We start from the raw sequence: 21,843 nt of genomic DNA on the forward strand, positions 1-21,843 counted from the left end.
ATGAGTAGTATTTCACGTACACCGTATTTCTCAGCACTTTAGGAAGGAAGAGGTAGGTTACATCTGATGACCCTGTTTGGTGAAGGGTCTTTTGTGAGCTCTTCTCAGTCACTCTGAATTAGAAAACCATGAAAGGCACCTTGCAAACCAGAGCTGTGTCCCTTGGGGATCTGCAGGGGGCATGAATCATCCTAGATCCTCGGGGTGCTGAACTAGAAAAGCATTCCCCACTGGGGACATCTGCCTGAAGACTGTGTGCCCTTGTAGTAGGACTCTCTCGCCAGTCCCCTACCCCACTGGCAGTCCAGCACCCCTAATTCCAGAGGGGATTGCTTGGGACCTGCGATGTGAAGACACTAAGCTGTGGTCACGTAGAGAGTGGCAGAACCCAGGCTCGGTCACCGACGGTCTGAGTCTCGCAGAGCTCTGTGTCTGTTTCTCCGTGTGCTGAAACCCACAAGGGCTCTGGGCACTTGTCCATCGTCCAGGTGCCTCTCTTTGTATTTCTGATGTGCCCGTCATGCTGACCCAGGATGAGCACTCCATCCCAGAAGGATGCCAGATCGCACATGGCACAATCTACTCTTAACAGTTCTGTAATTGCTAGGCATTCTGAGCATAATAGCAAACAAGTTGAAATCCTTCCTCTGCCCAGTTCTTAGCTGGCCATCCACCCCCGGAGAGAGGGCGCCAGTCTACAAGTTAGCAAGCACTCATTACCTGCTGCTGAAGGCGTATCTAGTGCCAGGCCCGATGCTACGTGCTGAGCGTCTATTGATGAATAATAGTCAGGCCCGGCCCTCAAGTCATTCATAAAATATATGGGAGGGTGTCTAGAAATTATAATGGTATGGTAAGGGCTACAAGAGACCTGAGAACAGGAAGCAGCGAAGAGGGGCTCCTAATCCAGACTGGGGCAGGATTGAGAAAACCGTCCTGGAGGAAGTGTTGCCTGGACAGAGAGCTGGTGGGGGGTGGACATTAGCGTGCAGCCTCTGGGGCCAGGACAGTCTCAGCCGGAAAAAAGCAAGGCATGGGAAGCCTGGGGGTGTGGGAAATACGGGGGTAGTGAGGCTAGAGAGGGGCCAGGGACAGGTGTAAAGGGCCTGCTGGCCATGCTCAATTCCCTTAGTTTTACCTTAAAGTCATTTGAGAATTATTAAAGGATTTCAACGGAGAGAAGGCATGTCCCCGTTGTGCCTTAGAAGCATACACCCAGGGGCGCCTGGGTGGCGCAGTCGTTAGTGTCTGCCTTCGGCTCAGGGCGTGATCCCGGCATTCTGGGATCGAGCCCCACATCAGGCTCCTCCGCTGGGAGCCTGCTTCTTCCTCTCCCATTCCCCCTGCTTGTGTTCCCTCTCTCGCTGGCTGTCTCTATCTCTGTCAAATAAATAAACAAAATCTTTAAAAAAAAAAAAAAAAGCATACACCCAGAGGCTCCTGGGAGCTCAGTCGGTTGCACGTCTGACTTCAGCTCAGGTCATCTCAGGGTCCTGGGATAGAGCCCTGTGTCGGGCTTTCTGCTCAGCAGGGTGTCTACTTCTCCCTCTGCCCCTTCCCCTGCTTGTGATCTCTTTCTCTCTCTCAAATAAATAAATAAAACCTTAAAAAAAAAATAAAGCATAGACCTGGTAACAGTGAAGAGGATAATTGGGAGATATCAAATCTAGAGATAGGTTGACCATCAGGAAAATTTTGGAGTAGACCAGTGGGAAGTGTGGAAGGTCTACTGAGGGGAAGACATGTCAAGCGTAGTGCGAATGTGACAGTAATTTGGGAAATGTCCCCCAAAAGCTGACTCTTGGGATGTGGAAGGTGAGGATGGGGTAAGCCATGCAAGACTTGCCCATAGAAATCCCCTAGGTGGACATAAATGGAGAGCCTGTGGGCCCTGCGGCGACTTTCCTCATTGTGGAACAGCAAGCATTTAAAGCTCTTTGGCTGAGACATTGAACCAGGCTGACGTGGATTTCTGAGTAACAGAATTTTTGCTTTTTGTCCTAGTACAATTTGCTTCTCGATGCTGACAAGGCTGGGGATCCAGAGGCAGCAAATCCAACTTTCTGAAATGTCCATTCTAGCAAGACCTCACTTTGGGGGGGGGGGGGCTCTTGAGCTGCAGCCACACCTTATTGAGATGTAAGGGAGGGATGAGGAACCTACATATTCATCTGTATTCTTATCTCATAGACAACGTGTGGGACGGCAGGAACCCCAAGGAGAAGCACCTTGAACCCCGACCAGTCCTCTGGCCGAGTGCAGGGGAAAAAAGGACAGCAGTGATCTTTATGGTCTCGGGTTTTCCAATCCACATGAGTCCCTTCACCGTATTAAATAGCACAGTAGTTTTTCCTGGGAAAGCCATCTGGGGGGAGATGACCTACGGATGTTGGTGAAGATTGAGAAGGGGCAGGGGGGAGGTGGGGAGATTACGGTTTGTAAAAGCTACTAATGCTTGCCTGTAGTAGCTAGAGGTCATATTTCTGTAAATACTCTGATTCTTGCCATTCGGAGCATATGTCTCCTTGTTATCTTTTAATTGGTTTTTATTCTAAATTTAACACTAAACAGTTTGTGATGGTAGCGGCTGTGAGCACTGGTGTGGTGCATGTTAATTCTAGGGACGCGTGAGGCGTCAGGACGTATCTGTGCCCTCCCTCTCCTCCCCCCATCACACCAGCCCACATTAAGGAGCTGGAGATTGCTCATTGCGCCCTTTCCTGCTGCCTGTGCTGTCATGTTTATAGATGTCAGTTTCGGGGGAACAGAGGGGAAAGAGTCATCTAAAACCTGAATGATGCCACCAGAAGCTCCGTGTGGCAGCAGGTGAATGCCAATAGCCCGGAAGCTGGTGTCTGCGAGCCCGGGATGCGTGACAAGCGCACCCAGGAGAGGCCTTCAGAAGTTGTTGAAAGCAGCCCAGCAAAATGCAGTAATTGGGGTGTTCTGGAGAAAGCCAGAGAAGTCTGGGTTTGAAGATCTCGTCTCTCTATGATATAGAAGGAAACAGGGCGCAAAGTGGGAAGGAAAAGGATATGACTGCGTGATTTTAGAACAAATGACTCAAGGCCTCTGAGCCTTGGTGTCCCCATCTGCAAAATGGGGCCACGAGAGTATCGCAGAGCGTTGTGAGGAGTAGGAGTCTTGAGGCTGTTAGAGCATCTGGCCCATAGTCGGTCCTCGATAACATGAACTATTAGGTTCTGTTCCAAAAGGGGTGCAGTCGCACAGCAATCCAACAAGATGCTCTGCAAGGAACGAATTCCACGTTCAGATTATTTTTTGACAACACTGCATGCGATGTTTCCTTTTTGGAGATTTGTAATACATATTAGAATTCTGGAGGCTTTCTGCAGATTTACGAGAAAGCCTGCTTAACTTTCACTTGAGTTGTTCGTGCGTCTCAGAGCCTGCACATCTTTTTTTTATTTGTCTCTCTGTTTGTTATTTTTAATAATACTGAGAGCGGATCCGAAAAACAAAAGTTCTAGGAAACCTACTTAGGAAAATCATGAGTTTTTATGACACGGCTTCTAACACGGCACATGCTTTCTCTTTAACCCCTTCTCTCCAGATGAGGCACCAAATCCTTGCATTTCCTCTGCAGTACTCCCTTGGTTTGCCCCTCACGCTCGCACACACGATTGTCACCCCAGGCTGAGCGCAGACCGCCAGGCCTGCCTTGTTACTACAGCGTCCCGGCTGGTCGCCTTTGCTTCTAGGCTCGCATTTATTCAGACATTCGATCTAAGTCAGTCCGCACGGCATCGCCTGCCTCATTTTCCTCGCCCACTGCCGTGCTCCAAGCCTTGCTCCTAGCTGCTTCGTCAAGCCCAAGATTCCCGGTCTGGTTCTTCAGGGGCCCATTCAGTGTGGCCCTACCCGGCCTGTGTCACTTTCTGTAAAAGTCGGTGTCACAGCGTGAAACTCTTGAAAGACCGCTTTGGCCCCTTCGCCTCTGTGGTTTGACCTTGCTGGCCCTGCCCTCATCATCCATGTCCCTGACCACCTGGTCAGCTCCCGCCCATTCGTAAAACGTGGTCTTCCAGGAAGCCTTCCGAGACTTCTCTGGCCCTCCAGACTCCTCTAACGCTGACCATCTCAAGCACACCACGTGGGACTGGTCGTGCCCCCAGAGTCAGACAAGCCCAGGGACACGTTCCACCTCCTTCACCTAGAGCTCTGTGACCTGGGGCAAAGTGATTTCCCTCGCCGTTGCTCAGGTCTGTCGTCAATAAGGGAGGGACAGTTTCAGCACCCACCGCTAAGGTCGACAGGAAGAATTGACAGTGTTGACTCTTACCTAGACACGAAGAAATCCAGTCATTCTTCATGTTCTGGAAAATGGCTTACCACGAAGAACTAACCTTCCCCGTGAGATGATGATAAGACTCATGGTTGCCCCCTTTGTTTATGAGAAGGCCAGATACAGACTCAAAATCCCCATTCTTTGCTCTATAAAAGGTCACCTAAACTGTTGTCCCCAGTGATCGATCAGAACAAAATGCTTGCTGATCGAGCTTTGGTTATACCCCTGAACTTTGGCCCACGTTCAGCCTGAACGAGCATGTTGTCCCTCCTGAGAACAGGCTGGCCTCACACTTCTTCCCCACACCTGGTTCTTTCTAGCTTTGTTTAGTTCTCTCTATAAAAGAAAAACTCTTTTTACCTAACTCTTGAGATGCTTGCAGACCACACCAGAGTATTCTCCCTATTGTAACAATCCCCTCTTCATATTACAGTAGTATCCGCCCCCCCCCCCGCCCCCAGCCAACTTGCAATAATCCTCTTGAATAATACTCTCCTCACTAAGTCTGGATTTGCTTTTTACTGGACAGAGTATGTATAAAGTGTTTGGTAGAGTGCCAAGATGCCTGATAAAGAACAGCTATTATTAATATTACTATTATTATGTTTGTTAGTCTTGCCGTCCCAAATTGATTGCAAATTCCTGGAGGTCAGTATCTTAAACTTTAGAGCTCTCCACAGTCTGTAGCATGATGCTGGACACGTGACCGATCTTTAACAGATGTATACTGACTCATGAAGCTGTCAGTATCATATCTGGAAGCCAACGACCCAGTATGATCTGCAGATAATGTGAAAGACACTTGGCTCTTTCAGAGAAGGAAGGTGATCAAAGAAGGATCGAGACCACCACCGGATGTCATCCTAACAGGTGCTGGGAGAACATGGCAATTCCTGTTTTCCTTCCATCTTCTCTAGCACATTCCGTTGCTTTTAAACAAGAGACAGTAGAGAAGCCATGCACGAGGGAATCGCTGCTCAGAATGGGGAGCCAAGAAGTTGGCAACTTTGAGAGAACCATGTCTGAAGCATATATGTTACCCACAGGAGTTAGCAAGACTTTCCACATCTGGGCTCTGGGCAGCCGTAGGGGACGAGGGGGTCGGGAGGTTGGAACAAATGCTAGAAGGCTGTTCTTTTTCCTTCAAATACAGGAGAATATTATACTCTGGAAAGTAGAAGTTATCAAACAGTGTATCCACCCCCTGCATGACTTGTGAAGAGAGAGAACTAATGATAACAGAGATCTAAAATGAGTTCACTGTGAGCCAGCCGTGATAGCAAACCTTGTATTTGTTAAAAGAGTTTTTAGATTTTGGAATGCCTCTGGCTGAAGAAAACCCATTAATTCCACCATTCCCATAAGCTCCTTACCATTCCTGGGAGGCTGTATGACCTAGTGGTTCAAAGCAGGGTCTTTGAAATCTGTATGCCCTAAGCCCTGTGGGCTCCACTTCGATATCTGGAAAATGGACTGATAACATCTACCCTGCAAAACAGGTGTAAGAATTCGATGAGATCACATATCATAAAGCACTGTATTTCTAGTGAGAACTCAGGAAATCAGGGGTCAGGAAACTCTGACTCACAGGCAAATCTGTGTTCGTACGGTCCACAAGCTAACAATGGTTTCTGCCTCCTTAAATAATTGAAAAATAAGGATAGAAAGGGAAAGGACATTTTATGATATGTAAAAATTATATAAAATTTAAATTTCAGTATCCATAAATAACATTTTATCAGAACAGGGCAATGCCCATTCGCTTCGGTATTATCTCTGGCTGCTTTTGCTCTAGAAGGGTGTAGTTGAATAGCTGCTTCCGTGATGCATGAGCCACGGGGCCTAAAATATTTACTCTGTGGCTCTTTACAGAACAAGTTGCCAAATCCTACCATAAATGGTAACTCTTGTTATTAAGGATGCTCTCATCTGGGGCGCCTTGTGGCTCAGTCGGTTAAGCAACTGCCTTAGGGTCAGGTCATGATCTCAGGGTCCTGGGATCGAGCCCCACATTGGGCTCCTTGCTCAGCGCAGAGCCTGCTTCTCCCTCTGCCTGCTGCTCCACCTGCTTGTGTTCTCTCTTTCTCTCTCTCTCTGTCGCTCGCTCTGTCAAATGAATAAATAAAATCTTTATTCAAAAAAAAAAAAAAAAAGGATGCTCTCATCCCTCATGGCCTTGCCCAGCAGCTCCCTCCTCAATGAAGCTTTCTTTTTCTAATCATCCTGATATCATCTGGTCCTTATCTGATCCTTAAAAAAAAAAAAAAAAATGATGGCCCTTAAATTTCATATATCTGTCTTATCTCCTCTACAAGATAATACAGCCTTTGAATGTAGGGATTACACATAATTCATTTTGGTATATTCAAAAGACCTGCACAGTGCCTTGTAAATAGACATTCAATAACTTAGTATTTGCTCTATCAAATTGAATTGAGTTCCAGTTTGGGTCTTTTGACTTTTGCTTGATGTCAACCAACTTTTTGATGGAAAGGAAGTCCTGAGAGGCTGAAGACAGAAGCGCAAGAAGGGTCGAAAAAGATCGGCACTCAAAAAAGTGAACAAATAATGCTAACAACCTCGAGATGAGTACTTATCTCTATACACACACAGTTTCAGCGTTGGTTGCTTGTTGACGACGTTCCTTCCTCCTGTTTCCGAAAGTACAGTTAGATGTGCCTTGGGGTGGAAATACGTTAATCTTGAATGATGAATTTTCTAATCAACCATTTTAAAGGAATCCCTTTCTCCCAGTTTCCTTGACATCACTTAAGTTCCTCGCACTGGGGGAAGATTGTGTTTTGTTAGGGGTGTGTGCACACACACACGCGTGCACAAAGGACAGACATCCATTCCGTTGTGTGGCTTTATTTGACATTAGACTGAATTGACCTCCAGTAGACTTGTTACCATAGGAATGAAAATTAAATCCAAGATCCTATAGCTACAAGCTTTAGAAAAAGATAGGATTCATGACTTATTATATCTGAAGTGACTTATTTTTTGTATTTCTCAGTGGGTTTTTGATTCTGGATTAATATAAGGAAAAGATACCCCTAGGGTCTTGCTGATACCTAGGAGGGATTTGCTTTTTCTCTTTTCTGTGAAAATAAAAAAAAGTCTAGAAATCCTAGCACTCCGTCAGTACTAACCCCTAAGTATTATAAATCGTTACTCGAGACGTAGAATGAAGGTCCTCAAATGCTGCCGTTTATACCGCCCGCCCTTGCAAGTACCATCCACGTAGTGTTGCATTTCAGGGAGAAATAGTTTGTAACTAGAAGGGTTGGATCGAGGGATCAAAATTTAATCTTATTCCACTAGTGTAGCATTTTTATTTGAAATAGTTAAAACTCAGCATAATCACCAGCATCTTTTCTACCTATTTGTCCCCTATTATTAATAAAAAGATCACCCAAGTGCTGGAGAGCTGGGTTGCCAGGCTTGAGGGTCACCTTGGGACCACAGGGACCATGTCATTCTGAACAAGTATGCTACCACCGAGGAGGCCTGAGAGGCCACCATGAGGCCAACGAGCCACGTCTTTGGACTGGTCATCATGCATCAGATCTGTACACGGAAGCATGCGCTCACAAACTAATTACAAACTTAGCATCGTCTTTTCCTCCCTGGGACTATCAGGGACTCTGGGCTCTAGTACTGAAGCGGTGGGTCAGCCACATTCCCGCTCCATTCCCTCCTGCCATCTTGGGCAGGCAGCTCAGTCCTGGCAGAGGCCTGGACTCAGGCATGGCTGCCTCGGCAGAGCCCTTCCTCAATCCTAGCTTTGTTTCCCCACAATGCGGGGGACTTCTGATCCCTTAACTGTATAGAAGCAGACCTCCTGGCAGCCTTGGTGGGTTAATTCCTGCAGATCCAAAGCCTGCAAGTTGAGTGCATGCTTACTACTGAGCGCTCTTGTTTTGTCTCTAGCTCCTGAGGACCCTGTTCTGTTTGAGCATCGAGGTTTGTGTGCTTGCCTTTCACTCATTTTGTGTGTATTGAGTGCCTCCTGGGTGCCAAGACTGTGCTAGGTCGTGGGACTATATTGGTGAACAATGGCTACCATTGAGAGCTAAGACGATGGAAGCTGGGCTAACAGTTTTACCTGTATTATCCCGTTTAACTCTCAGAATCATCCTGTGAGATAAGTTGTGTTATTAACCAATTTAACACATAAGGAAACTAGCCCAAAGAGTTTAAGCATCTTATAGTATGTTCCAGAGCTCTGAATTTGAGCCCAGGCCTAACTGCCTCCTCTCGTGAGATAAGGAATTCCGGGTGAAGACTGTCTTTGCCAGCGGGGTGGTGGCCTGGGATATGATCTACTTACAGTGCCCGTCTCTGCTGCTTACTCTGAGACACATGGGCCTGCTGCACTCCTCTCTGGCCTTCCCTTCGTTTTCAAGACCAGACATCTGCTTTTCTGCTTTCCTCGGTACAATATCAAAGGTCCCAGAGACAGGCCTCCTCATAGACCATGTCCTCACACACTGTTGGATCTGCGAGCTTCTGTTGGCTCAGTCGCTGAGCAAGGCCATTTCTGTCTGTCTGGCTGGCTGGCTGTTTGCTGCTGTTCTCCATCAATGGTTAGTTTCTCTACTAAAATAAGAAAATTGAGCATGTGCACAAGAAAGAAGTGGACTTTAAGGGAGACCGTGGTGTCGGGCTTTAATGGCCAAAGTGACAGGGTGGGGACGCCTGGGTGGCTCAGTTGCTTAAGCATCCAGCTCTTGACTTTGGCTCATGACCTGAGGGTCGTGAGATGGAGCCCCGCGTCGGGCTGTGTGCTGGGCAAGGAGCCTGCTTAGGACTCTCCCTCTGCGCCTCCCCCCATGCTCTCTCTCTCTAAAAACAAACAAACAAACAAACACCAAAGTGACAAGATGGCCATCTTTACAGGGGATGACAGCTGGGCCCTGCTACGCAAAAGCCTCTTTCTTCCTTGGCAGGGCCTTTTCAGAAACTGCACTGGTCATTTTAACACTTGTAATTGTTTTAATACCTACTCTTGCAATACGTATGCAGGGAAGTGCGGCAGAATCACAGCGTCCCCTTGGTTGAACGTAATGATAACGTTCTCTCTATGATATTTGAATGAGAGGAGTTAATAATGGAATGTGTTGATGTGCACGCACCTCGGTCCTCATTGTCTGAAAGAGAGCCTGAGACCTGGCTTCCGCATCTGCCCCTCACTTGATTGTCCACAAGGGTGTTGCCTTCTTCTCACGTTTTCATCAAGTCCTTTCTCTATGAGATGAACTTGCATGACTGAGTAGATCCATTCTTGGTCGAGAGTATAAAAGTTTCCTGACTTTTCTCATTACCGCCTAAGTAGGGACTGACCACACAGTGCTTTCTGTCTGACAAAATCCAGGAAGCAGAGTCTATAGGTGGCCCATGATGGACGCTGCTGCTGGTGGCGTTCTCCTTCTCAGGGTCAGCGCGGTCCTCTCGGCTGGGGAGCACGCTTGGTTACTTCTGGAACAGTTCCGGCCAATGTCATCAGAGTCTGAATCAGTAATTTTCAAATTAGGCTGCTTGCACCCCGGGGCTCTGAGTAGATGCTTGAATGGCTCCATAAACAATAGAGTTGTTTATTTTTACCAAACAATAATGACGCCACATGCCTAGGAGTCCATTCCCCACTCTTATCTCTTTTACATATTAGGGTGACTTGAAGAATTTGTAAGAAGTGTTCTGACAATATTTGTAAAGTGAATTATTCCTGTTTAGGTTGGTGAATCCCAACACGTTATCTGAGGACTGCCGTGTTATCCGCAGTCAGAATCATTTTGGTGTGCCGGATAAAATGCACGTCCCGGCCCTGCTGCTCCACTGACTTAGTGGAAGACGGAGAAGATGAGGTTGCAGAATAATAGAAGTTTAACAGTTGGCTATTAAAGGGGATTCGGAGCCCTTCTGAAGCACTCCCCCTGCTGGAATGTCCCTGACAGTGACTGTCTTGCTTGCGCGGGAACATTTCTACTAGCCCAGAGCCCACCATCTCCCAGGCTGCCCATCTTACTTTGTATCACTTGTAAGTCCTTATAAAACAGCCCCGCGAAGTGGATTTCAAAACTTCCTCGTGGGTGTGCCCAGGGCCCGTCTCCGAAACCTCTAACATCACTCCTCATCCTATCAGTGTCTGCTTTCCTACCCACTCCCCTACCTCACACACGGGGAAAATGAGCTTATAAAAAGACGTAGCCGTGTATATTAGCACTGAGTACTCTGCCTGACATACAGTCGGCCCCCAACGAAAATTTGAGATTCAGTAAACTCATTTCCTCTTATTTCCTTCCTTGGATCTTAATCGCGCCCTCTGAAATGTACAGAAATTCATGTGATCCCACTTCGTGTGACATCCCTTCAACTATATGGAGAGAGAGCTCCCAAGCCTGTTTCCAGGTCTTCTCGTATCCATTCCAGACTCTCCCAGTTGATGGTATGACACCGTGTCCGCGTGCCCTGGGATCCTGACTGCCCTCCCGAGTGTCAGAGTGGCTCTCCACTCGCGTCACCCAGAAGTGAACCATCTCATGTGGCTTAACATGGCGCTGTTTCTGTCCCTCGCCTTGGTCATCTCACTCTCAAACACAATCTGAGACTACATCCGTGTGCCACGCATTGCCAGCCTCTTCATCTTGTAACCCTTGCTTGTCCATGCATCTTGTTTTTTCCACCACTGGCAGCCAGGCTGAGCCACTGAGGCTCCCTCACAGACCAGTGTGGGTTGCAGCTCTGGGTGAAACCACATCTCATAAGAGGAGTTTGATGAAGTCTGGATGGGCAGCTGCAGAGGCCATAGTGTCTGAGAATAGAGCATGGGTCACTGAGAGGTGAAAAGGGCCTGGTCCACTCAGCACATTTTAAACTCAAGAGATGAGGACCAAGAGGTGAGGGACTTCAGCGGAATCCAAATCACCACGAGGAGCCACAGTCTGTTTAAGCGGGCGGCTCCAACGGGCAGGGAAGCAGCATAAATTTCAGTGAGGCAAAGCTAAGTGGTAACGGATTCGCAGTTCTGTCATATATAGTTAATTTGCAGAATAAATTGGTCAGAGCAGCAAAAGGATTTAACATCCAAATTCATTTGAAAAACAGAAGCTAGATGAGTATCAAGAGGAAAATGGAGACCGCTACAACATTCCCTTGCTGGTTGGAGTAGTATTATTATTGAATAATATTTTTATTAAAAATTTCTAGACCGTTTGGTAGTTAAAGATATTTATAAGCCAGACTCTACAGTGTCTCAGCAAGGCATTGAATCTCTCACCGTGGACCACATAAGCCCCAGGAGGCTCCCACCGGCATGTAACTCATGTCTGCATCCTGGCCACACACACACACACACACACACACACACACACACTCTGCACAGCCAGGCTCTTGTCATGTGGGACCAAGGCAAATACTGGTCACATGTCAGTTCTACCCATTTCAGACCTGTCAAAGAGTTTCTCTCGATTATTCTTATCTTGTCCAGATTTGAAGCCAGAAAGAAAAGAGTCGACGAGGCCTGAGCTGGAACTTACAGGGCAGGAGACCCAGTACATGGAGGAAGAGGTAGAAGGAGTCACACAGAGAGTGTCCCTGAGGGGATGGTTCTGGCAAAGCGAAGGGGACTCATGGGCACCCGGTAGCTGGGAAACAGTGCTGCCTGGGAAGTAGAGGGCAGCATCATTCATTCCGTGCTGGATCAGACTGGAAGCTCAGAGAGGCCCCCCGTGGAGCCCTCCACATTAGCAGAGGCCCACGGCGGGGCCAAGAGCTCTCTGTTTCTCTCTGGCCCGGCTTCCTCTCTCTCCTTGGGCCTGGGCTACTCCCCGGAGCCATCCTGGCTCCTTCTAGGGGAGGACCCTGGGAAGGCGGGGAACTTCTGCGCTGGAGTGGTCTGAGATGCACACTTGGCTTCTCAGCTCGGCTTCCCAGACAGGAAACACAGGACTGGGGGAGGGGGGAAGGCTTAATCTCCAGACAAGTGCACGGGAGGCTCTTTGCTGGGAGCCCGCTGAGCGTGCCCACTCACTCACGTGGTCTCTCTGCTAATGGAGATTTGCAAAGAGCCATGCCGCAGGTGTTCCTCATTTTCACCTCTCTCTAAGCCTGGTCCTCCCCCTCCCTCCCCACGCCGCTCTGTCTGGCAAATCAGCAGGGATAATCCCGTGCAGCTCGGCACATCCGGAAGGCTGTGACTCTGAATCTCTATGTCAAGTTTATTTTGATGTTGACAAGAAGCTGCACACAGCTGCAGTGGGGCCTCGGGACGCAGAGGGAGCCAGAAACTTCTTCTTTCTTCTCGTTTTCTGGTGCCCTGGGAGGAAGTCCAGCAGGTGAATGGTCAGCTCCCGAGTGCCCAGCAAATGAATCGTCACTGGCGGTGGGTCAAGGGAGGGCTCACCGGGTGATATCACAATGCTGAAGCCTACGGACATTGCAGTGGGCCGAGCGGTTGTCCCCCTAAAATTCATGCCCACCTGGACCCTCAGAACGTGACCTTATTTGAAAATAGGTTGTCTGCCGATATAATTAAGATGAAGTTATCTTGGACTTACGGTGGACCCCAAATCCAATAACGGCTGTCCTTAGAAGGGAGAGGGAGATCTGGACACCCAGGAAAAGGCCACGTAACAACTGAGGCCAGGACTGGAGCAGCTCCAAGCCGAGAGTCTCCAAGAAATGCCATGAGCTACTCGAAGATAGAAGAGGTGAGGAAGGATCCTTCCCTAGAGCCTGCAGAGGGAGTGTGGCCTTGTCGACACCTTGACGTTGGACTTTCTGCCTCCGGAGCTGGAGGAATAAATTGATGTTGTTAGAAGCCACTCCGTTGGTGGTGACTTGTTTGGGCAGCCCTAGGAAATGAAGGGGGAGGATTTCATAAGAACAAAAACCTTGGGGGACCCCCGCGGAGTTGCATTTTTGGTGTCTGGTGAATGAAGAATGGGACTGTAAGAGGCCAATGAAAAAAATGGAATCATGTCAACGTTGCAGAAGGGGGGTGTTCGACAGTGTACCCCTATATTTATGACACGTTAGCCAAGGCTGAGGGAACAGCTATGGGGTACCAGGTGCTGGGCTCTAGGGACACACGGGTGAGTAAGACTCCACCCTGGAGGTGAGTAGGACAGACAAGGCATAAAACCAAATCTGTCTGACAGTGCTGGGCTCCTCTGGACACAGGCTCCAAGTACCGCTGGAATTACTTCTAGTAGGGACGACGGGAGCAGAGAGGCACGTGGTGAACATACAGGGAAGGCAGGAAGGCAGGAAGGAAGGAAGGAGGAAGGGAGGAAGGAGGAAGGGAGGAAGGAAGGAAGGAAGGAGGAGGAAGGAGGAAGGAAGGAAGGAAGGGAGGAAGGGAGGAAAAGACAGACTCTTTGGGTGTGTGAGGGGAACAGTGGTATCAGCTCAGTCGCCCATACCCGGCACACGTGTGCACTTAACTAAACGCTTCCAGATCACTCCCCCCCCAACACACACCTCAGGTTTCCTGGCCTGGCCTCTATGGTGAATCCTAAGGAGGCTTTGGGGTGCAGACTTGAGGAGTTGCAGGCAAAAAGAGACCAGAGCAAGCTAAAATCCCTCTCCTTCTTGTCATGGCTATTTGTTGAACACATTGCGTGAGAACCACGACTCACGTCAGACAGCTTCTTGTGCACTGGGGGCTAGCAGTCTAGCTGATTAGAAGGGTTCATTGCTGAAGAAAAGCTGTAGGGCTTACTCGGAATTCTTGGATTTTATTTTTGATCCTCTTGAGACACATAGGCTGTGTCGAGATGGGTCTCTGGGCATCTCGGTGGGTCACTGAGCTTTCGTCTTCTTTCCCTCTTTACACGAACTTGAAGATGAACAGGTGCAGCGGGAGTCACTGCCAGGCAAAGCCTGTCTTTGTGTTTTTATTAATCCCTTGGCACATGCTGCTTTGCCAGTTTTTGGACTCAACCTCTCCTCTTAAATGGACCGTCGCTATCACTGACCAAAGCAGAGGCTGACAGAGGCTTTGGTGAGTTCTGGTCAGAGGTCTGGTCAGTTTTCGATTCAGCTAACCGTCTCCATGCCAAAGAGGACTCACGACATTGGCAAAGACAAAGTGCTGAGCGCACACCAAAACTCCAGCTTCCCATGAGCCTAATTAGCCAAAAGCCTCAACCAGACAATTATTTGTTTGACAGCACACCCATTAAGGGGGGGGGGCAATCTTAAGAAAATGTAACCTTATGTTATTGATCAATTTTTAAAAGCCTTCTGGGGTCTCTATACCGTTTTATTTCCGTCTCTTACAGCTTCCAAATCTGCATGGTCATAATTGATGAACAAAATGGTCACCTGGAGGTGCCTTGGGGAGAGGTTTAATTCTGCTTGGTAGGCAATGCTTCACGAGGCAGGCAGAAAATTGGAAAACTGCATTTTTAGAGAAGAAAAATGTCAACAAAAATTGGAGGAAAAATAAGCATTTTCTGGCTAAGTATCAATTAAACAAAAGATTCAATTTTCCAGAAGACACCTTTTCTGCCACCTCCCAGTTAATGGTGCTTTGCTAAGGTGCCCAGTGGATATTTGATGACTGCTAATTATTTACACTGGACCTCACCACACCCAGAGATCTTGCTCATCCTGGTTACAAAGACCATTTGCTATTTCCAGAAACTTCCTGAAGAAATACCAAAGAACTAAATCTGAAGTTTCAGAAACTTTAATTGTAGAACAAAAGGTAAAGAATAGATCCTGACAAAATGATTTCTAAAAAAAAGTTGTGAATTCATTTGTAGGGAAGGACAGAACATAAACCCTATGGAGTTGGGACTGTTTCTGAACGTGTCGGACAATCGCGGACCAGTGGTTTTCTAGTATTGAATCCCAAAAGCACATCCCCAAAGATGTGCTTCTTCTGAGCTAATGGGTCGTGATGAATGCACGGCTGGAAACTCGGGTGGGCGCCTGTGTACAGGCTGAGCGGGGGCCAAGGAGGAAAACCGCAGAAGACAGAAGTTTTCGTGTTTCATCCTTAGGACCGTTCTCGGGGTCCAGGTGTCCCCCGACTCTTGCTGTTACAACCACTGTCCTTTTTTGCTGGGGAAGTGGGATATGCCATGCGGAATCCCCTCCAAGTGCTCAGTTCCCAGAGCGGCCCACACCCCCACAGCGATGTGCCTCCCACCTCAGCTGCTATTCGGTGCTCACGGCCCAGGACACCAATCAGATCCTTTAGCCCCTCTGTGACGTTGGTGGCTACAACTTTCTCACATTGACTAGTCGCAGGAGAACCACCGTCTGCTCCTCGGTGCCACAATGGGCTCCTTTTCTTAAGCTTAAGTCCTTCATCCCCAATAACCTTTGGGATGCCTGTGTGTGTGTTACACAATTCACGAGATGTACTTCTGCAGTATTCCTCGAATCCTTGCAACTCTATAGATCCTCTCAAGCCAGGTCACATTTGTACCTGAAAGGAGGGGAGCTTGTTCTGGATTGATGTTCCTGTTTTTAGGAGAAAACTAGAAAAATCTCCAAAGAACCCAGGACAGCAAAGAGGGAAATGAATTGAAATCCTGTCTCATTAGTACCTCATCACTTTGTATACAAGTCATTATGAATGATTTATTAATTCGACAAACATTTGTAGGCATTCAATAAATATTTGCTTAATGAATTTTCGAACGCATTAGCTACTTGTTAGGCACTGTGGGCTATGACACTGGAAGAACAAGACACGGTTTGGCCCCCAAGGAGCCCATTTGATGGTGTGGCTGGTGGGCGGGTTAGGCAAGTAGACAGGCAGTGTGAGAAGAATTAATTTTAGAGAGTACTCGCTCCATCCCAGGCACCGCGAAACTCTCTTCACGGATTATGTCAGTTAACCTTAACCACAGCTTTACTAAATCAATTCGGTTATTATCTCCTTTTTACATATGAGAAAGCCCAGGCACAGAAAGGTTAAGAAACTCACCCCAAATTGTACAGCTCGCAAGGGATAAGGGCAGAAATCAATATCAGGCTGCCTGACTCAGACCTCACTCTCTAAGCTGCTGTGCCCTGGGGGCAGCCGTGGACGAGCAGAGGAGTGGATGGTTCGAGGAGGTAAAGGATGAGAAGACTGGGTGATTGCTTGGAAGGGCAAGGGCGAACCAGCAAGGAAGCCAAGACTTCCGTGTTGAGCCACGAGGAAGCTGGTGTGTTTTGCGGACTTAGCACCGTCCGGCGAGGAGCAGCTTGCTGGGGACAGTTTGCAGGAATGACCGCAGCAGCTGGGGACACGTTGAGTTTGAGGTGCGTGTTGGACATTCAGGTGGATTTCAAGCAAGCTACGAATGAGGCTCTGTTATACTCACGGAAGAGGTCCTGGCTAGAGGCAAGAGAGTTGGCTGTTGTTGGAATAATGCTTTGTGCTTGCCGCTTCGTTGTTTAAAGCTTTAGTAAGGGGTAGCTGTTTGCAAATGCTTTGGTTGTATTCTTTATGTTGGACTTGCTTTTAAAGTTTAAATCTATGATAGTGAGTTATTATATTCACCCCGTTTACCCTTCCCAAAAAATATATACCCTCTGTATGCGTGTGTGTGTATATATATATATATAGAGAGAGAGAGAGATATGATGGCTATGGATACACTTGAACTAGGTAAAGGAGTTTCCCAGATAAAGACACAGTTACTGGCCCCAAACACTCATTGTCTCCTATAGAGAAGTAGAGAGAAGTGGCCAGTTCATACCCTCTCTTCTTTCCCCTGTTTATTAATCCATCACACTGTATTTTATTCACGTCTCAGAGACTATTTTATGGCAAGGCTAGGAGTTCAGTTTAAGTCATCCAGGGTGACTCGAACCTCTTTGTCCAAGGACGTGACCCGAGCATCCTAAGACACTGATCCGAGCCGGAGCGCACGGGTGGAAATGTGAATTCAGATAACTCCAGGACACCCGTGTGAACAGGGGTAGGCTGGGGAGGGGATGGAAGGCGGGGTGTCGCAGTTGGCCATGGCCATGCTGCATTTACCCCATGTCAAGCTTTCTTTCCCGTAGATCCTAAGTTGTCTCCGAGAGCCGGGATCTAATTAGTTTGCATTTGATTTCTTTGCTTCCTAATGAACTACCTCTGTAGTTCTAGCTGTGATGTCATTAGCATCTCATTGCCTTGGGCACCAACTCGGGAGAGAGAGTCTTAAGCAGTCCCAGAATCCTACAGGAATAGTACCAATTTACTTCATAACAACTCATCCACCGCCATGACCTGTCAGTTCCTACCAGCAAAGCAGACCCTGCATGAGGGTGGGTCCGTCACTTTCATCATGCTCGTATGGTTCCTGAGTCTAGGAGGGTCAGGATGTGTACACCTAAGGCCATGGGCACATCCACAATGAGATTCCGAACGTTGAGGATGCCAATATTCTCATTCCACAATATTCTTTTGGGGAAATTCATCCACTGTGTGCTGTAGGATACAGATTTAGCCTAAAGCAAATGGCATTTATTTATAGCAAACTGTATTTGCAAAATGCTTTGCAGTTTTGGGGTTGTTAACTACGTTGCAGGTTGGCTGTTCTTCTACTCATAAGAAAGCTAAGTGTCATGGCTGGACTCCAAAGCCTCCCTGAGAGCAAGGAGATGAATTCTGCAAACAGGGATCAGAGGGGCCACACCTGGGTGTTCTCGACCAAAAGGCACCTTTGCCAATTCTAATCCTTTAAGATTTCAGTTGCAGCTTCTTTCTTATGTCCAGAGACTGTAACTTGTTGAAATCACATATTCGTTTTATTAAAAGACAGTGTAGTGTCTTAAAGTGATAGAGCATTTCCACTCAGGGTCTAGAGGGCAGAAGAGGCAAGAAGTACCTACGGACTGTAGTCGGAGTGGCCATGGAGAGGGGAGCCACTGAACCATAAGGAAATGAGGTGGGGTCTCCTCCCTATGACTCTCCACACACCAGCCTCTCTACTGCCCACTCCAACACTGAGGGGGAGTTAAAAGCAAATGTCAAAGATCAACTCTCCTGAAGCTTTTAGGATTTCAACTGCTCTTTCACTTGCCACAGACATGATGGTTATAGGTGCTCTCTTTGGGCAAAGGGAGATTTATCTGGGCTTTCACCACCGGACTCCATCATTTTAAGGAGTATTTCCCAATTGTGTCTTTAACTGCGCATGGAAAATGCATTTCCTCTTTGAAAAATCTGTCCCTCACACACAACTCTATTCTTTGCTGGAGCCTGGATAGATGGCTTTGGGAGTTCCCTGCTCATACCCTCTGTAGAAATCCACCTCCTCTCTCGACAGCTCCGTACTGCATGACGAGGGGACTGGAGGGACCTTCACCAGGCCCGCTTTCTAAGGACCTGAATATTTTCAGGAGAAAGAAAATAGGATTCTGGATTAAAAGAAGAGTTTGGAGGTCTGCCACCATCTTCTTTTGCATCCTCCTCCCCATGCCTCTCTTCTCCCTAACCTTGCACCTATCTGGGGCTGGAGAATATTGAGGGGGATTCGCTGAATCTTGATTTTAATTGTGATAGTCAGAAGACACCCGCCAGGGAACAGCCCCTCAAATGTTTACAGCAATTACAAGCCTTAATGATGGAGCGCTGGAGGGCAGGGAGGTGGTCGCTCAGCTCCACTGTGTTTGAGGACGCAGTGCCCTCTAGTGGCCGCATCTTTCTGTCAGAACGGTGCAACCGAAGTAAGGACCGGGCCAGCGTCCTACACAGGGATGTGTATGGGGTGCGTGGTGGGGAGGAGGGGGCAGAGTTCCTGGGTATTTGGGGATTAAAGGTGAAAGAAAAGGAATTTGGTGGCATATTATTTTCCCCTTGAAGTAAATTTTACTCCATGTGAAGGATATCCAGGGGGATTTTAATTTTCTGTCTCTGTGTGTTTCTCCTTGGGACCCATTTTATGGAATTATGTTACTCATTAATTTTTTACTATTTCATTGAAAAAATGGTACCACAACGTTTTTAAGTAGCCAGGTATTACTTTTCCGTTCGTTTTTCTGTGGTGCCAAAGTGGCCACACACAATTCACCGCAGATACTTCCTCTCACAGAAGTCATTTTAGACTTGATATCCCCATCTAGTGGTCATTTCTTGGGAACTCTCTCCCAGCCCAGGCTGAATCCTTTCTCGGCAAGGACCGCTGTGGGTTGATGAAATGCCTCTGACTGTAAGGGTCATGAGGGTCCTCCAAGAGACCCTCAAGCTCTCTGGCAGGGTTTGCACAGCAAAATTTTTTAAACTTTGCCTTGAAAAGAAACACTGTGTCTTTTCTGATTTTTTTTTTTTAATTTCATTCACTTTCCCAGTGAAAGAAGGCCTGTTTTTCTAGAAATCATTTCGAGAATCCAAGACCTCATTCACCTCACTTATCTCTGGCTGGTCCTTATAGCCTGTTGAAGAAGATGGAGGCCTGGCGAGGGGCTGGGTGAGGAGAGTCCTGCAAGACTGCGCTCACTTTGCAAATACTTCCAGCCACGGGGTTGACCAGGTGCCTGAACCTGAATGTCAGTCAAGATTTACGTGTGGCTCTGAGTGACTCTGGGGCTGGCTGGTGTGGGCTTCTGGGCCTCCTGTTTGATAACATCGTTCTTCGCTTTGGTGGGTGCAAGTTACGCAGTTCTTATAACTAGGAAAGTCTTCAGTTCAACTCTGGGTTTGTTATTAAACAAATTGCAAATGTGAAATAAATTAGATCTCACACTTACAGTCACGGAGTGAGTGCTTTGCGTTAGTGCGCAGAAGGAGTCCTGTGTCGGTGGGGCTTCTGGATGAAGATGCCTCATCTGCATAATGAAACAACCGTGTTGAAACGTCGCAGGACGTTTCCAAATGGGCTCATAGCAAACATGAGGGAGGAGAGCAGAGAGCTCCCTGGACCCCACAAGACAGAACCCTGTGAGAACACCAGTGAGTTGTAGCTCACAGTCACCTTCTGAAACCCCTTTGCAAACCGTTCCAGCCATATCCCCCAAAGATCTCACCCATCAAGTGCCACATTCCTGAGGGGTCCAAGAGGACCAGAATGAATGTTCTGTGTCTGCCCCTTGTTTCCAGAAGCCCAGTGGTCTCCATGAAATTGTTTCATGTCCGGGCCTGTAGCTGTGTCATGATGGGTCTGGGATCTCTTACGGAGCCTGAGGGCTTTGGTCAGAGGACTGTACTTCCATCTTCTTCTAGCATGAATAAGTTAGATGGGAAATCATGAAGGCCTGGAAGACAAATACCAAGCCGTGTTTTCTTCCACAGGGAACAAAGTATTACTTATTTTCAGCTAGGCATTCCTCATCTTTGTCACCAAAAATAAACCAAGAATTTCTCTAACTACCTTCACTCATCAATCAAGGGCGTTATAAATCCCTTTCTTTGGAGTGCTGTGGAGTGCCCAGACTCCCTCCTGTCTTCCATGCATTGATGAATCATGAAGCAGAAAAGTCCTCTTCCCCCCCAATGACTTAAAGGCTTTGGAATCTGACAAAACTGGATTCAGATCCCAGCGCTTACAGCATACTAGCTGTGCCATCTTAAGGCTCTTGACCTCACTTTCCTCCTCCATAAAATGGGTGCAATAGTAGAACTGCGGGCAGAGAATTCTTGTAAGGGTGGAAGGAGGCCTGCAACAGCTCTCACTTCGTAGTTTAGGTAAATCTCACCTATATTTATGATCAAAACTCTCACGATGATGACTGGACGTGCACTGGCTGCTGTGTTGCCATGTATTCATCACGCGCGCTAGAGGTAAGTACATTGAATATCTTCCTTTTACGGAGGAAGAAACAGAGCCCTGGAATGCCCCCTGTTGTTACTGTTTGGATTATTGACGACAGTCGTAGATCGTCACATACATGGCAGACGCATCCCTCGGAGGGGATCGGCGCAGCTGAGGCGTCTCCAAAAGGAAACCACCCACTCTCACATTTGGAAGGGCTGTTTCCAACTCTAATAGGTTACAGGGAGGACGCGTTCCGCACATTGACAGGGACGGCAGAATCACATCCCGAACGTGTCTGGGACCTTCCTAGGATATGACTCCAGCACTCAGGGGCCACAAGATCACGCAAGACCTTGCTCTTTTGCCTGCCTCATTGTTCCTTTTCACTTTGTGTCTGGCAGGCAACTCCCCATCCGATGAGTCGGAGGAGCGGGAAAGAGACCCCAAGGTGCTGACGTTCCCAGAATACATCGCCAGCCTGTCAGAGTCCGGCACCAAGCGCATGGCAGCTGGAGTCCGCATGGAATGCCAGAGCAAGGGACGATGTCCCTCCTCCTGCCCCCTGTGTCATGTGACATCCAGCCCTGACACTCCTGCTGAGCCAGTTCTGCTGGAGGTGACCAGAGCAGCCCCCATCTATGAACTGGTGACCAACAACCAGACCCAGAGGGTAAGAGGCCTGGGACCCAGGGGACTCAGCGAAGCATCAGCAACAACAGAGGGTCTTCCAAATGGCCTTGGGGGGGGGGGGGGTGACAGGGTGTAGTTGAGCTCCGTGCTAGAATTTGGATGCTGAGACTTTTCATTTAGTTAATCCAGACACATAATTTGCTTAGATTTGCA

At 47.9% G+C, this 21,843-nt stretch overlaps 1 protein-coding gene across 1 annotated transcript in view; it reads left to right on the forward strand.

The window, feature by feature from the left end:
- ASTN1 (astrotactin 1) overlaps positions 1–21,843 on the forward strand; it is a 294,984-nt gene that overhangs the window by 241,584 nt on the left and 31,557 nt on the right. The window contains exon 17 of the mRNA XM_045811403.2: positions 21,402–21,670. Within this exon, the coding sequence (XP_045667359.1) occupies positions 21,402–21,670 (269 nt within the window). The remainder of the gene's footprint in view (positions 1–21,401; positions 21,671–21,843) is intronic.

Source organism: Ursus americanus, chromosome 2, assembly GCF_024610735.1.
Source record: "Ursus americanus isolate L20-20 chromosome 2, mUrsAme1.1.p, whole genome shotgun sequence".
Taxonomy (NCBI): domain Eukaryota; kingdom Metazoa; phylum Chordata; class Mammalia; order Carnivora; family Ursidae; genus Ursus; species Ursus americanus.